The sequence below is a fragment of the Cricetulus griseus genome, chromosome X (assembly GCF_003668045.3).
Source record: "Cricetulus griseus strain 17A/GY chromosome X, alternate assembly CriGri-PICRH-1.0, whole genome shotgun sequence".
Classification (NCBI taxonomy): domain Eukaryota; kingdom Metazoa; phylum Chordata; class Mammalia; order Rodentia; family Cricetidae; genus Cricetulus; species Cricetulus griseus.
The window spans coordinates 15,464,532-15,478,956 of record NC_048604.1 but is presented as its reverse complement, the minus strand read 5'-3'; the positions used below and the strand labels follow the sequence as shown (position 1 = coordinate 15,478,956).

At 40.8% G+C, this 14,425-nt stretch overlaps 1 protein-coding gene across 1 annotated transcript in view; it reads left to right on the top strand.

Moving 5' to 3' along the window:
- The window catches only part of Adgrg4 (adhesion G protein-coupled receptor G4), an 86,260-nt gene that overhangs the window by 64,761 nt on the left and 7,074 nt on the right, over positions 1-14,425 (top strand). Inside the window, exons 14-19 of the mRNA XM_027433398.2 lie at positions 686-731; positions 2,262-2,365; positions 3,755-3,876; positions 5,004-5,272; positions 8,879-8,957; positions 12,008-12,288. Of these exons, the coding sequence (XP_027289199.1) occupies positions 686-731; positions 2,262-2,365; positions 3,755-3,876; positions 5,004-5,272; positions 8,879-8,957; positions 12,008-12,288 (901 nt within the window). The remainder of the gene's footprint in view (positions 1-685; positions 732-2,261; positions 2,366-3,754; positions 3,877-5,003; positions 5,273-8,878; positions 8,958-12,007; positions 12,289-14,425) is intronic.

Below are 14,425 nucleotides of genomic sequence, written 5' to 3'. Positions count from 1 at the left end.
GTGTCCAGTGTGAAGTTTTAATAGCTTCCTTCATTCCCTATCTAAGAAACCATATGGTCCAACATATTTTCCACTAGTCTTAAAGAGAAAAGAAGAGAGAGTGGGAGAGGGAATTTAGGAACCAGATTGAAAATAAAACATGTTAGGTGGGTAAGATCTCTCAATTTTGACTGTGACTATGACTCTCAGATCATTCCTGGGAATAAATTGTCCTTTACCTCCAGTCTCTCTGAGATTGTATGAGCTAGGGAAAATTTTAGGACTCTTCAACAGGCTTAATGAGGAGGCAACTTAGGCATGTATCCATGAAGAATGATCATAGCTGTGAGTCCCAAATTCCAAAGCCTCATAAAGAATACCTACCATACATCACTCTCTCATGGGTTATCTACAGCTTCCCCCTGAGCCTGGCACCAACTGGCAGATCTTACTGTTAGTAAATGGCACATGCTACATTGCTATGTAGTGACATGCTATTTTCTTGTTTCAAAGCCGAGAGCTAGATGGAGTTAGACTTAAAAACTAGTCATAGATGATCTTTCTGCCCCTTCTTTCTTCTGTGTGGTTACATGTGTGTACACTTGTGTCTCCACTGACTAAAAAAACTTGAAAACACTTCTGTGTATTATTCTGTGCAGTAACCCTTGCAAGGAAAGCTATTTTAGCTGTAATTTTCTTTTTTCAGAATTATGATCAAGTTTCCTGTGCTTTTTGGGATTTCGACACTAACGGTAAGTATTTACAGAAACAGACCTCGACCTGTCTGGGGTTGAGAGGGAGGCCATATTGTGCAGCTCTTGTCTAATCAGGCACCACAGAGCACTCTGCATGACCAAGATACCCTATATGACTTTTAGGGCATGACATTTAAGAAAATTCCTTTTGATAAGACATTTATTATAGAAATTATAAAATAACCCAACTTATGGGTAAGTAAGATTGGAAAAAGTGCAATTTGAAGTCCCAGTGCCAAATAACTGTGAATTATTTGAAGAGGCCTGAGGAGGGATCCCCTGGCTCTTTAGGTGTACTTTCTTACCAGGATTGTCACTATTTACTTTCTTCCACTCTTTTATAATGATGGTGAGTCCTCGGAAAGGCTCTATGCCCTGTAATGGATCCAATCTTTTAATCATCTCATTTAGAAGACGAGACTTCTTTGCTAATCCTGAAAAGTCCTTCTTGCTTGGCTAATTGCATCTGTGAAGGTGCTGGGTGTCATTACTGCTGACTGGATTTCTCTTAGGTTTGCTACCTCCCCTGGAGTGTCTAGGGTTAACACCATATCTCAGAGAATTCTCCCACACAACCAATCTCTCCTAGGAATGTCATGGCTGCTGGTGAGAAAACATTCTTCTATCTAGGGAGCTCTGCTTGGGTACTTTTCCCATCTAGAAATCTGAGAGAAAAGAGACACTCTTCTACTTAGCTCCTCAGGGGACAGAACACTACCTCTTTCTGACAAGCAGAAACAACGTGTCCTCCCCTGGCTCCCCCAAAGTCTGTCAGAAAAATGGTCCTATAAAGTGACAAGCTCTGTCCTCCACAGCTTCAATACGTTGATCCCTGTGTTGATTCTTGGTGGTTGTTCCCATTCCCAGGAAACTCTTGGCTTTCTATGCTGGGAATCTAGAACATCTGGAATCTATAGGCATTATTCCAGGGTGACAAATCTGCTCACACCTGGATACCTATCCTGAGATAACTCTTTTGCTGCACTACCACCCTAAACAAGCTCCAGAGCCCAAGATCTGCAAGGTTCTAATGGGCTGAAAGCATCTCTAGACCATGATCACATGAGCCCATTAAGTTTCTGGGTGCAACTGGCTGCTTCTAATATAAACGCCCGAGTTGGCTAAGTGGCAGCCTATATTCCAAAGTCTAGGTCCTTTTGAAACATCCAAATCTGTCTATTTATTTTATTGGCTACTTACATAACATGTCGTTTCAGTATGGTGGCAGGAACAGTTGCTCGATTAGAATCTACTTTAATCCGCAGAGGCACGGTACAGAAACAGGAAAAGTGAGTGACAACAAAGTTAGACTATGCACAAAGCCCCACCGCCACCCTGCACCCCTGACACACACGTCAATTTGGCCTTTTAAATGTAATCTAATTTTGCTGTTCAATTGTATCTCAATGTTGCTGTCTTAACAAACAATGCTAATTGTAACACACGTTCGGATGGTTCATATAATGAAAAATTAAACATTTCTGAGAAAAGTAAAATTGCTTTGAAATTCCCTTCTGTCCCCCGCAGATGGGCTAGGTGGATGGAATTCATCAGGCTGTAAAGTAAAGGAAACCAATGTAAATTACACAATCTGTCAGTGTAACCACCTCACCCACTTTGGAGTTTTAATGGTGAGTTGTCTCTTTATCACTCTTCAATGGAATTTTGACAACTTTTAGTAGGTTCAAGCTTTTAATGTACATGTAAACTAAATAATGAAAAATGGTATGCAAGCAGAAAATGGCTCTTTCCATGTGTTTACTAAAATGGAGAATATTGAAACCGGTGTTTATTTTTCTCTTTATAAAATTAAGACCCCACTCCTCCAACTTCAAAAGATAACTGAAGAAGCGCTGTATAACATACAGAGTCAGTGTGTAGCCCAGGCTTGTCTGGGACTCATGATCTTCCTGGCAGAGTCTCCCAAGTAGTGGGTGCATAGGGATGCCTATCCACACTGACTTGAGTTTGCTTTGTATTTCCTTTGAAACCTTGATTCAACATATTCAAGGCCGAATTGTGAGAACTTTGTTTTGTTCACTCCCGGTGGCTATACCACATGCATCAAAAGCCTCATGCCCCTGTCCTAGCTCTATCAGCAATTAGCTTTGCAGTTTGCTTTGAGGGGTTTCACTTGCTTGGAACATAGATCTTTCTTCTGAAGTGTGAATGCTAGGAGGGAGATTTTCTCTTATCTCAATGAGACTGATATTTAGAACACAGAGTTCTATGATGTGGAGAACAGTTCTGTGCATTGTAAGATGGTCAGCAGCATCCCAGGCCTCTTCCCAATCAAGTCACTAACACCTTCCTCAGTTGTGACAACCAAAACATAAGTCTAGGTCCTGGCAAATGTCCCAGCAGGAGGTATATATTCCTTCTAATTGAGAACTCCAAGAATAGATTAATACTTCCTAGATTCTATAAAATACATCCTAACTTCTTATGAGGCATAGAACCATAAGTGTCTAATGAAAGCTATGGATTTTCTGCTCAAACCAGTGCATGTATATATTCAAATAATATTGCATGTCATTGCAGATCTTTGTGGTCTTCAGATTAAGACATGACAGGACTATTAATTTAAACAACGGACCACTTTAATCTCTTAATTTTATAAAAGTTATTTAAGGTCTAAGGAAAAGCAACATCTTTTTAATATTCTGTGTAGTATTTTTGGGGACACTCAGTTCAGATAATGATTCACTTTGCATCCCATATTCAAATCCATTAGCTTAGTTATATTTTCAAGTGCTGAACATGTTAATGACAAAGAAGCCAGGGACTAAATGTTCTTTCAGTGTTGTTGATGACTTTCCATGCTCTGTGCACAGTAAGCTGTCATAGACCTGGTCAAACTGTATATGCTCTTATCAATACACACTCACACCATCTGACTATATAAGAGCTATAACACAGGTGCTATATGTCCTGGGAACCACCTGTTTGTGAGCACTAGAAGCATTTTTCTTGAAACTTGTTCTGATAAATGTGTAAAGCACTACATATTGCAATTCTAGGATTTGTCTAGGTCTACGGTGGATGCAGTGAACGAACGGATACTAGTGATCATAACTTATACAGGATGTGGGATCTCCTCCATTTTCCTGGGGATTGCAATGGTGACATACATAGCTTTCCAGTAAGTTTGTACAACTTAGCTCTGAGCAAGTTGAATTTGGTTTTATGGATGTGTTGTCATTGAAACCTTGTTAAATTCATGGATATAACACAACAGAAAGAGGTTACATCATTATATTCTGAAGTGGGCAAGATTTAAAAGAGCAAAATAACTTATTGGAGTATTTTAAAAGCGAGGTTTGTGATCAAGAGTAAAATCTCTCTACTCTGATACGAGGACAGCGGCCATAAAAGGAAAAGTCTAAAGTTTCATTAGGAACAAGAATCCTTTTATCAGAGGAAAAGAATTAAGTTAGTGAAAGGGTAACCAAATTGGGAGATGATGTTTGGATATTTGCTCTCTCTCTCTCTCTCTCTCTCTCTCTCTCTCTCTCTCTCTCTCTCTCTCTCTGTGTGTGTGTGTGTGTGTGTGTGTGTGTGTTTGTGTTTGTTTGTATATGTGCACACATGCAAATTAAAAAGCAAGACAGAAAATTGAAAAGTGGACCAAATAACTGAGTGAACACTTCAGAGGAAAGGATGCCCTTGGGCAGCCCTAATTTGCATCCAAATGGTTAGTAAGTATGTGATCATATGATAAGTTTCTCAACATCTTTACTCATCACAGAATTGCTCATTTAAACCATAATTATTTGTAAAAGTGACCTTAAGTTGAGAGGTGGATGAGCGGGGATGGGGGGAGAATGGGAGGAGTGGAGGAGAAAATGGAGGTAGATATGATATTTCATTGTAGAGCTGTATGCAATTCTCAAGTATAAAAACTAAACAAACAAAAAAGTTTTATTAACAATAAAAACCAACCAACCAAGAAAAAACAATGACAACCACAACGAACAAAAACAAAACAAAAAAATCCACTCCCCCCCCCCAGTTACATGCCCAGGCACCTACCAGAATAGCACAATTTTAAAGTATCAACAGTAGAAAGTGTTCACAGGAAAACGAAGCCACTATAACTCCCATCGATTGGTACAACCATTTATTATCCAGAACTCCTCAGGGAGGGATGGGGACTTATGTGCCACTAATGCTCAATTCTTGTTGTTTTACTATCTAGATGAGATGTGGCAGTACTTAATTTGGTAAGGAGATCCCATCTGGCCTAACATTTGTTTATTTGTTTTAAAGCAAACTTCGAAAAGATTATCCTTCCAAAATTCTGATCAACCTATGCACAGCGCTACTGATGCTCAACCTAGCATTTCTGGTTAATTCCTGGCTAGCATCATATCAGAAAGTGGGACTATGTATCACAGCTGCAGTGGCACTTCATTACTTTCTGCTTGTGTCTTTGACTTGGATGGGCCTGGAAGCAGTCCACATGTACTTTGCTCTAGTCAAAGTCTTCAATACATACATACCAAATTATATCCTTAAATTTTGTCTAGCTGGTTGGGGTGAGTATTCTGCCATTGGGCTTGATGCCTCTTTTTAAATACTGTCTTTAAAAAAATTAGCTCCATCTTAGTCTTCCTTCCTTCCTTCCTTCCTTCCTTCCTTCCTTCCTTCCTTCCTTCCTTCCTTCCTTCCTTCCCTCTCTCCCTCCCTCCTTTCTTTCTTCTTTCTTTCTTTTTTCCTCCACCTCTTCCTCCTTTTTCTTCTTTTAGAAAATCTGAGACTGGATTTATAAGGGACCCAGTGCTGAAAAAAATGTGAACTTATTTGTTGCAATAGAGCATTAATCTACTCCTAAAGGCAGCTCACCTAAACAACTATTGAAGTTTTATTTGTCAGTACTGTGGCATTGGGGATCAAGTTTCCACCGTATGAACTTTTGAGGACCCATTCAAAATACAGCAGGAACCATTTTGGCATGTTATTTCAGACCTGTCTTTTACTAGTATAGTTCAGGAATTAAGGGTTGCATCACTGGAGTTTGGATGTGCATCTCTCTCCCTGCTTATGTGGTTCTATATGTTCAATTTGTAAAACTTTCAAGTAAAGAGTTTGTGTGCTGTACTAAAGGCTGGATCTGTAATAACAACCCTTTGATTTTAGCCTTCCTTTTACAGAAGTCTCAACAATACTTACTGATGTAATAGTGAATAGTCAGATCTCTATTACAGGTGCCTGATGATACTCTAAGTGCTTTTCATGTCCATATAGTCTTCACTGCATCTGTATAGAATGGATTCCATTCCATTCTTCTCACTGAGGATATGAGGATTGGGGTTGTACTTGCTAAAACACACACCCAGAGATATGAACCAGGGAGCCTCTTTCCAAAGTTTGAACTTTTAATATTTCTGATCTTGTCATATTGCTTAAGGGACAGGAAAAACACTTCAAATTGATAACTTGGTCTTTAGACAGTCATGCTTGAACCTTTACCACACCTTTTGACTGTCAAGACCACTGTTGTCCTGGGGAGAAGCCAGGAATGGAGCTCAGCATGGATGCATCCTTTTCTGTCTCCCACCCTACTCTTCACCAGTCATTCCCAGTTCCATTCACAGATCTTTCCTCCTTCCTTTACTCCCTGCCATACATGGTTATGATTCCTACAGCTTGTTTCTTATCTCTCGAGGCATCCCATTTTATACTCCTTCCTAAGATACAGGGAAAGGCTAGGGATTGTACTCAGAGGCAGGAGAATATTGAAAAGTATCACATATAATCACAAGCTAAGCTCAAGTCAAGGCCAAGGTCTGACTGACTAACCAGTTGAGAAAGATACAATGAATCACACTTAGATATATCGATTATTTCATAGTAAATGGGGGAGTAGCTAAAATTGCAAACCTCCACTTCTCACCCCAGGCTCTGAAAAGAATAACACCAAAGAGAAGGGAACAGATAACACTGTAAAAGTCGTGGGATTCTCCATGGCTGAGGGGTCAGTTCTAAATGGAAGCTATGTGTTTTTCTACTCTATAGCTCCATTTTCAGGGGGCAGGGTATAAAGCCCCACACCTCTGAAGACCCAGGAGGTGATAAGAAAGTGATTTGTGACAACTTCCCCGAGGAAAGAGGGAAAGTAGTGGATATCACCCCCAAGGCTTCTCCCATTGGTTAAGACCCATGGTACATTCTGTCAAAATTGAGATAAGCTGAGATAGAGGTCTTTGCAGACGTGGCTTCTAAAGATGCACACAAGGTCATGGAGGAAGGGCACTGTAAGCTGCTGCAGGGAGTTTGGAAGCACTATAAAATCAACTGGAAGACAAATACTATGATCTCTACAGATTTAACAGTTTGTCTTCTTAAGTCAAAGCAATGTTATGAAGGTGTATGCCTTCAAATTTCTATTCAAGAAAGTAGATTAAAGGTGGGGTTTAAATGAGCCTAGTAGACCCAAGATAAATGATAAATAGGCATTTATTAGAGAGGCACTTACACAGATAAAGGGAAAGAATCACCACACTCTTCCTGCTCCAGAACATGCAGTCTCTGCCCTTCAGGGTGCTCTCTGCAACCCTATGAGAGCTTTTGCTTGACCCTCCTCCATAATGGGTTATGTCTGCACCTGAAACCATGCCCAAAGAGTGTGGCCACCACCACAAGTTCACTGGCAAGGCAAGATGCCACTACAGTAGATACGTCCACATTTTTATAAAAACCAACAAGTGCGTATGGTGCCTCATGCCTGCCACCCCAGATTCAAAGCCATCCTAGGCTGCATACTGAGCTCTGGTTCAGCCAGGTCTCCAGTGTGATCCTCAGCCTCCTAAATTCAAACTCCAGACAAACAAAAGCCAACAGAATAAGTAATAGGAATATTTAACAGAATACATATGTGCTGTGGTATACAAATGGAGGTCAGGTAACAGTTTGGGGTAATCCATTCTTTCCTTCCACCTCAGGATCAAACTCAGGCTTGGAAGCAAATGCCTTAACCTGCTGAGACATCCTACCAGCCCCAGTAGGGATAATTTCTTTTTCAAAATTATGAACATGAAAACTGGAGTACTTCCACATAATTTAATCCTAAATATGAGGCCTCCTTTCAGACCTGCCTTTCAGACCAGTTTCTGGGGACATTTTTTTAAGCTAGCATAGAAAGTAATGGGCCTCATTATGGTATTTCCATGCTCTATGCATTATACTTTATTATTGGTCACCCTCCTCTCCCTCTAGTAGTCCTTTCCCATCCTTCCTGCTCTCCTCTTGCTGGTCATCTTCTCCCCACCAATAGACCCCTTTCTTCTTTCGTGTCAATGAAAAAAAATATGTGCACAAGGGTGGACCCTGGGCCAGGTGGGGTCTAGCCGAATTGGAAGGGATTGATCTGTTTATCAGAGTTGGGGCAATGGAAGATGCTTGCCACTGTGGGGAATGGAATAGCTTTGCAGAGTATTTTACAGCCCCCCCCACAGGGTGTGTGGGTGTATGTGCTTCCATTAGGAGAAATGCAAGCTTAGAAATAAAAAAAATCAGTTCAGTTTTGCAACTGTACATGAAATTGAATTTGTATAGCCCATGCCCATACTCCCATCACGTTTGACCATTTTAACTGAGCTGATTGCTTTATTATAGTGTGGCTGAATTGAGCGGCCGTTAACTGGTCGATCTAGTCAAAATGTCAAACTAGTAACGAGTGTGGAAACGGCTTGCCTGTCAAAAAAGTAATGAAAGCTGCAGCTGATGGTCTGTGCCCTTCCTCCAAGGTAACCTAGACAAAGACATAGTGGGAACAAAGGGGTACAATTGAAAAGCAGAAAAAAAAATGGCGGCCCGTCATCTGAAAAGAACTATGTACAATGGACTTGTACTCTGACCAACTAGATACTTCTATTGCCAAACTGGTTTTTTGGCACTTGAGCCATTTAATAAGAAGTGAGTGTTGCAATGCAGCCACGGGTATACTGCTTGGTTTAGCAGATTGGAAAACTGGAAACGTTTAACTTAGGAGAATTCACAGTTTGTAAACAATGATATTTTGGTGTCCACACATCTGTGTCTCATTTAAACAGAGTCTTCATGTGTCCTTCCCCACAGCTGTTTGATTAGGACTCTTTCCCCCTGGATTGAACAGGTTCTTTTGCCTTGCTTGCCCACTCTAGGAATCCCAGCAATCACAGTGGCCATTATACTCAGCATAAGAAAAGACTTGTATGGAACTCTGAATCCAACAACTCTGTTGTAAGTACCACTATCTCTTGCTTTGGGGCTATAAGTGTTCTAGGCATGGTGGGACGCTCCTGGCCAGGGACTTAGTCTTAGCACTGTCTTCATGGAAATCTCAGTGTCAGCCTTTCGGCGTGAACACAGCCATGCTCACTCGTGGAATGGGTAGGTGTTTGGATTCCATACGATCACGGCCAAATCGTCTTGCCTTTTAGATGAGGTTCTTCTGGAAAATGGGATTAATACAATTTGATCTCAGTGTCATGTGCAAGTTAAAATGACATTGCTTATATAAAGTGCTTGATCTGTTGCTTGATCCATGGCAAATGCTATGGACCTGCCAGCCTTTTTGGCTGCAAAAACTCACAGACCACAGGCAAGATTTAGCACCTAGTCCAACAAAAACAAAGTACTGAGATGAGCTAGAAAACCCTTTCTGTCTTTTAGCAGCAAAGGTCTTCCAAGAAGGAGACTAAGAAACTTCCCATTGTAAACTGGTCAGATTTGTTGTTCTCTGTTTGGTTTTTTTGTTTGTTTGTTTGTTTTGGTTTTCTCTGTTTAAAAGCAAATTGATGTATAAGCCTGTCTCTTTGACTCTCAACTACAGTCACAAGAATAGCTTTTTATTCCATCTCTTTGGAGCCTTATATGGAGCTACACAATCCTTCAGGCTGCACGATCATTTTTAGTTTCCCCATATTCATTCCCTTTACCAAGGCCTCTCAAAATCACGGCAACTATAGATTTCTTGTCCTGCTGTGCTGGGATCAAGTGTAGGAGGTCCTATATCTAACACTCCCCTGTCGTTCATATTGAGATGACAGTCGCATAGGGTCAAAATTACATTGCCCTTTGCAGCAGATGCGTTCTAATTAAAAATCCTAGTTCTCCCTTATTTCCCTCTCTCTTCTCTCTCCTTCCTTCTTGTCTGCAGCTCTGTCCTCCCTCTTTGCCTGTTTCGTGACTTAAAAGGTCCCAGTATCTGTCTCATAGTGATTCTTCTTCAAAGATCAAAAGCAAAAACAAAACCAGAACAAAATAAACTCTGCGCTCCCCACCCCCAAAGAGCCCTTTCAGATGTGATTTGTTAGTAAGAAAGAAGCAGATGGCTCTAAGAGTTTTGTTTTGTAAATAATTATACTTTGAAAGGTAATTTACCACTGGGTACAAAAGGGTAGAGGCTGAAAACCAAGCCTCTCCCCAACCCCAAGCTATAACGTTTTCTCTTTTCAGGTAATTCCTATTACCAATCGTCAAACATGTGGCCATTTCCTTGCACACAGTTTTTGGCTTGTTTGTTTTAGTTTTTACAGTTATTTTATTATCACTTTTAATGTTTTGGATCATCTCTTGCTTTATAGACCAGGATGTCCTGCCCAGGCTGACTACAAACAGCAATGTTTTTGCCTCAGTCTCCTAAATTGCTGATACCACAAGCCTGAGCCATGACATTCAGACAGTTATTTTATCTTTGATACATTATTGCATTTATTTGTGGAGTACAGCAAAAACATTTGAATACAGATTTATATTGTATCATGGTCAAATCAAGATAATGAACACATCCACTATTTTAAATATTTATTATTTATTTGGGTGTCAGCATTCAAACTCCTTTCTTCTCAGTAATCTGAAATGCACAACACAATATTGTTAACTATAGTCACCACACCGTGCAGTAGAACACAGGAACATATCCCTCCTTTCTGCTGGAGCTCTGTGCCTTTCCTCCTCCTCCTCTCCCTAGGCTCTGATAACTGCTAATCAGCTCTCGAATTCTGTGATCAACTTTAACAATTCTTTCAGATCTATTAATTTTATGCATGTGAGTGTTCTGCCTGCATGTATGTATGTGCACCATGTTCATCTCTGGGGCCCAGGAAGTTAGAAAAGTATCTAATTCCCAAGAATTTGAGTTGTAGATGGTTGTTAGCCACCATGTGTGTGCTTGGAATAAAACCCAGGTCCGCTCCAAGAGCAACAAGTGCATTTAACTTGAGCTGTCTCTCCAGCACCATGATTCACATTTTATGTGAGTGACCATTATAGCACACACATAAAGTATATTTTTACATATTGGTATTTTCACTTGGAGGTAATTCTGTATTCTGAAATATAGGGCAGCCTCATTTTGAGAGTTTTCTATAGTTTCATTTGAGGCTGTAGATGATAGAATGAGAATCTTAGGTATGAGACTATACTAGGGAAATTACCATCCTAATTCACACACACACACACACACACACACACACACACACACACACACACACACACACACACAATGACATGTGCCAGTATGGACAACATGCCCCAAAGGAATTTTTCTGTATTCAGAAAGATAGCCCAGCTAATTAGACACACAGTTGACTTAGTCAAGCTTGTCTGCCTTCAAAACTCAGAAGCAATGTGTCTCCCAGTTAGAAATGCTGTTCAATGAAGCATCTGCTCACAGGAACATACATCTCTTCTTTAGTAGAAACCGTAGAACCATTAAGTCATCCAGTAGTTACTGCTGCCTTGTGTGGTCCAAATACATCATATTTTAAAGCAGTACAAGACAGCCGTCTTCTTTTTGTTGCATTTTCATTAACTCTGATCATCTCATTATTGTTTGATATAGCATTCAGGAATCTTCTTGCTTGTTCATGTCCTTTTATTATGATATTTATCATGCAAGGCAGAATTCATTTCGCAAATAAAAGCTCTGGTTTAAGGTGTATGCAGGGTGGGGAGGAGAGCTCCTTTGGGGAAAAATACATAATTTGTTTTTCTCTTGTTGAAGAAGAGAATACTTTCTCAGGGAAATTTACTGAGGTTTCTGTATATGTACCCTGTAGGATCCTAGTTTGCATTGGAAGGTACCCAGAAGTAGGTTCAGGAGAATAGGATTCAAGCCTAGCTCTTCCTTCAGGGGGTGTGAGTGACCAACACCATTGTCTTGCTTCATCTCTCTAGGTCTAGGTGTCCTAAGGGAGTCACTGAAACTGACTAGGTGATCTTAGAGTGCCCAGAAAGTAGTAGCTTGTTATGACTCACAATAGTCTTCTCTTCCTTGTCCCGTACAGTTGTTGGATTAAAGATGACCATATCTTTTACATCTCGGTGGTGGCTTATTTTTGCCTCATATTTCTCACGAATCTCACCATGTTCTGCACTGTTCTCGTTCAATTGACTTCAGTGAAATCTCAAAGCCAGAAGACGCGGAAGAAGATGATCTTGAATGATCTCAAAGGCACAATCAGCCTGACATTCTTACTTGGCCTCACCTGGGGGTTTGCCTTTTTTGCCTGGGGACCCGTGAGGATCTTTTTCATGTATCTTTTTGCCATTTGTAATACTTTGCAAGGTAACTGCTTCATGTCGGCCCTATCTGTGGCTAGCAAGAAAGCTTTGTTGCTTTTGAAAATAATCCCAAAGAATTTAAAGTAGGAAAAAATATTCTTTCAGGAGAACCCTGCTTCCAATGGGCCAACAAGTGGTCTTCAGAAATACTACTTAGATGTTAGCCTTCACTGAGTGACTATGCAACAGTCTCTCTTACTCGAGGGTGGGAAGTATTACAAATGAGCTAACACAATCCTTTCTAGATAATGTCTGCATCAAACACTGACTGGCAAGGTTTCTTATGGTACTTGTAGCAACACACTGTAGATGTAGGGATTTACGCTTATGTTTAAATTTAGAAGTGCACGGTCTAGTTGAATATACTGATTACTAGATAGTAGACATTGAACTGTTAATCCTATGGCTAGAAAGTTGTAGAGCCACATAGAAATGAAACTTAAATCAGAGTCTAGGACCAGATTTTCGAGTAGAATATGTGAAAATATAAAACAAACTGTTCTCTCTCTCTCTCTCTCTCTCTCTCTCTCTCTCTCTCTCTCTCTGTGTGTGTGTGTGTGTGTGTGTGTGTGTGTGTGTGTGTGTGTGTGTGGTGTGTGTGTGTGTGATGTGCATGTGGGGGTTCATAGACACACTTACAGGCTGACTTCTTCTAACACTCATTCCTTTGAAATCTGGACTAGGCTGTCAGCCAGCAAGCTCCAGCAACCCTCTGCTTCTATCCTGCACAGCGCTGAGGTTACAGGTGCACATTCCATTTCAGCTTTTAACATGAGTGCTAAGGATTTGAAAACAGACCCTCATGCTTGTACAGGCAGTACTCTTACCTGCTAAGCCATCTCCACAGACCCTTATGTGCTTTTTTATTGAATCTGGCAGTAGAGATGCACTTCTTAGGAACTCTTGACTCAGTGCCTTTTGTGGGTGCTGATATTGATTATGACTGAGGTAATGGCTGTACACTGGAAAAAGCCATCTGGCTCACACTGAGGTGGTCTGATGTGATATTCTGGCATGTCACAAGAACTAACTAACCTTGGTAGAGAGTGTCTGTAGGAGTGAATTGAGATCCTGGGCAGACTCCCTTCTCACTGCTAACTCTAGGATACTCTCTGGCTAACTAATATGAGGAGAAATTTGTCCTGAGTATTAAAGTGAGATTGAAGGAAAACTATAAGGCCAGTTAAAACTTGAAAAGGAAGGAGGTATTTTGAAATAGCCAGTGCCCCATGCCTTGGCACAGGGAAAAATGGTAAGTAAAATTTAATTAATTGTTTTCTTGAAGATGAAAGCAAGAGTGTCATAGAACCAATATGAACAAAGGCATGCTGTCTGTCTGTCTGTCTGACACATTTTCTGTCAATCAAGTGCTTCTAGTCCTGCCTACAAGATAGATTGTGTCATTGTATAGCAAGGGTGTTTTCAGAACCTTGAATTTCAAAGTCAAGTTACACACACACACACACACACACACACACACACACACACACACACACAGCGATGAAACATTTGAACAAATCATAAATTTGAATGACAAATGGCCAATTTGCAACCATGACTGAAAGGAGGATGCCTTTTGGTCAGGTGAGAGAAAAATTCAGCTTATGATGAGCTCTTTGTCAAGGAGAGGGTACACACATAAAAATACTGGTGGCAAACAAAACAAACAAACAAACAAACAATCTGGCATCCTCCCTCACGCCTATCATCTTAGAGTGAATAAGCAGATCAATGTGTTGTGGGAAAGGAGAGCAGAGCTGCCAGGAAAAGAGGGAGAGCTGGCAGGCAGCTCATTGGAATTCACAGAATAACCTTTAAGTATGAGACTCACAAAGCCACATGTGGGATCAGAGCAGCAATAGGTGCTCAGGCTTGCTCTCTTCAGGTTGCTACACTGCCTTCCAGGTGACTGTTGCCCAGAAAGAGACAACACTACTGAATTTCATCACTGCAGTTGTTTGGTTCTACAGAGTGATAAGGCCCTTGGGAGAGTTAGTGAGACATGCCTCCAGATTGCTGCCTCCCACCTGGAATCAGGAAGTCTCAGGGCTGGGAGGATCTTGCCAATCCCACTCTCCATCAAGTGACAGAAAATCGCCTGACTCTTCCTGCAACTTCCCAGGGACTGAATGCTCAGCATT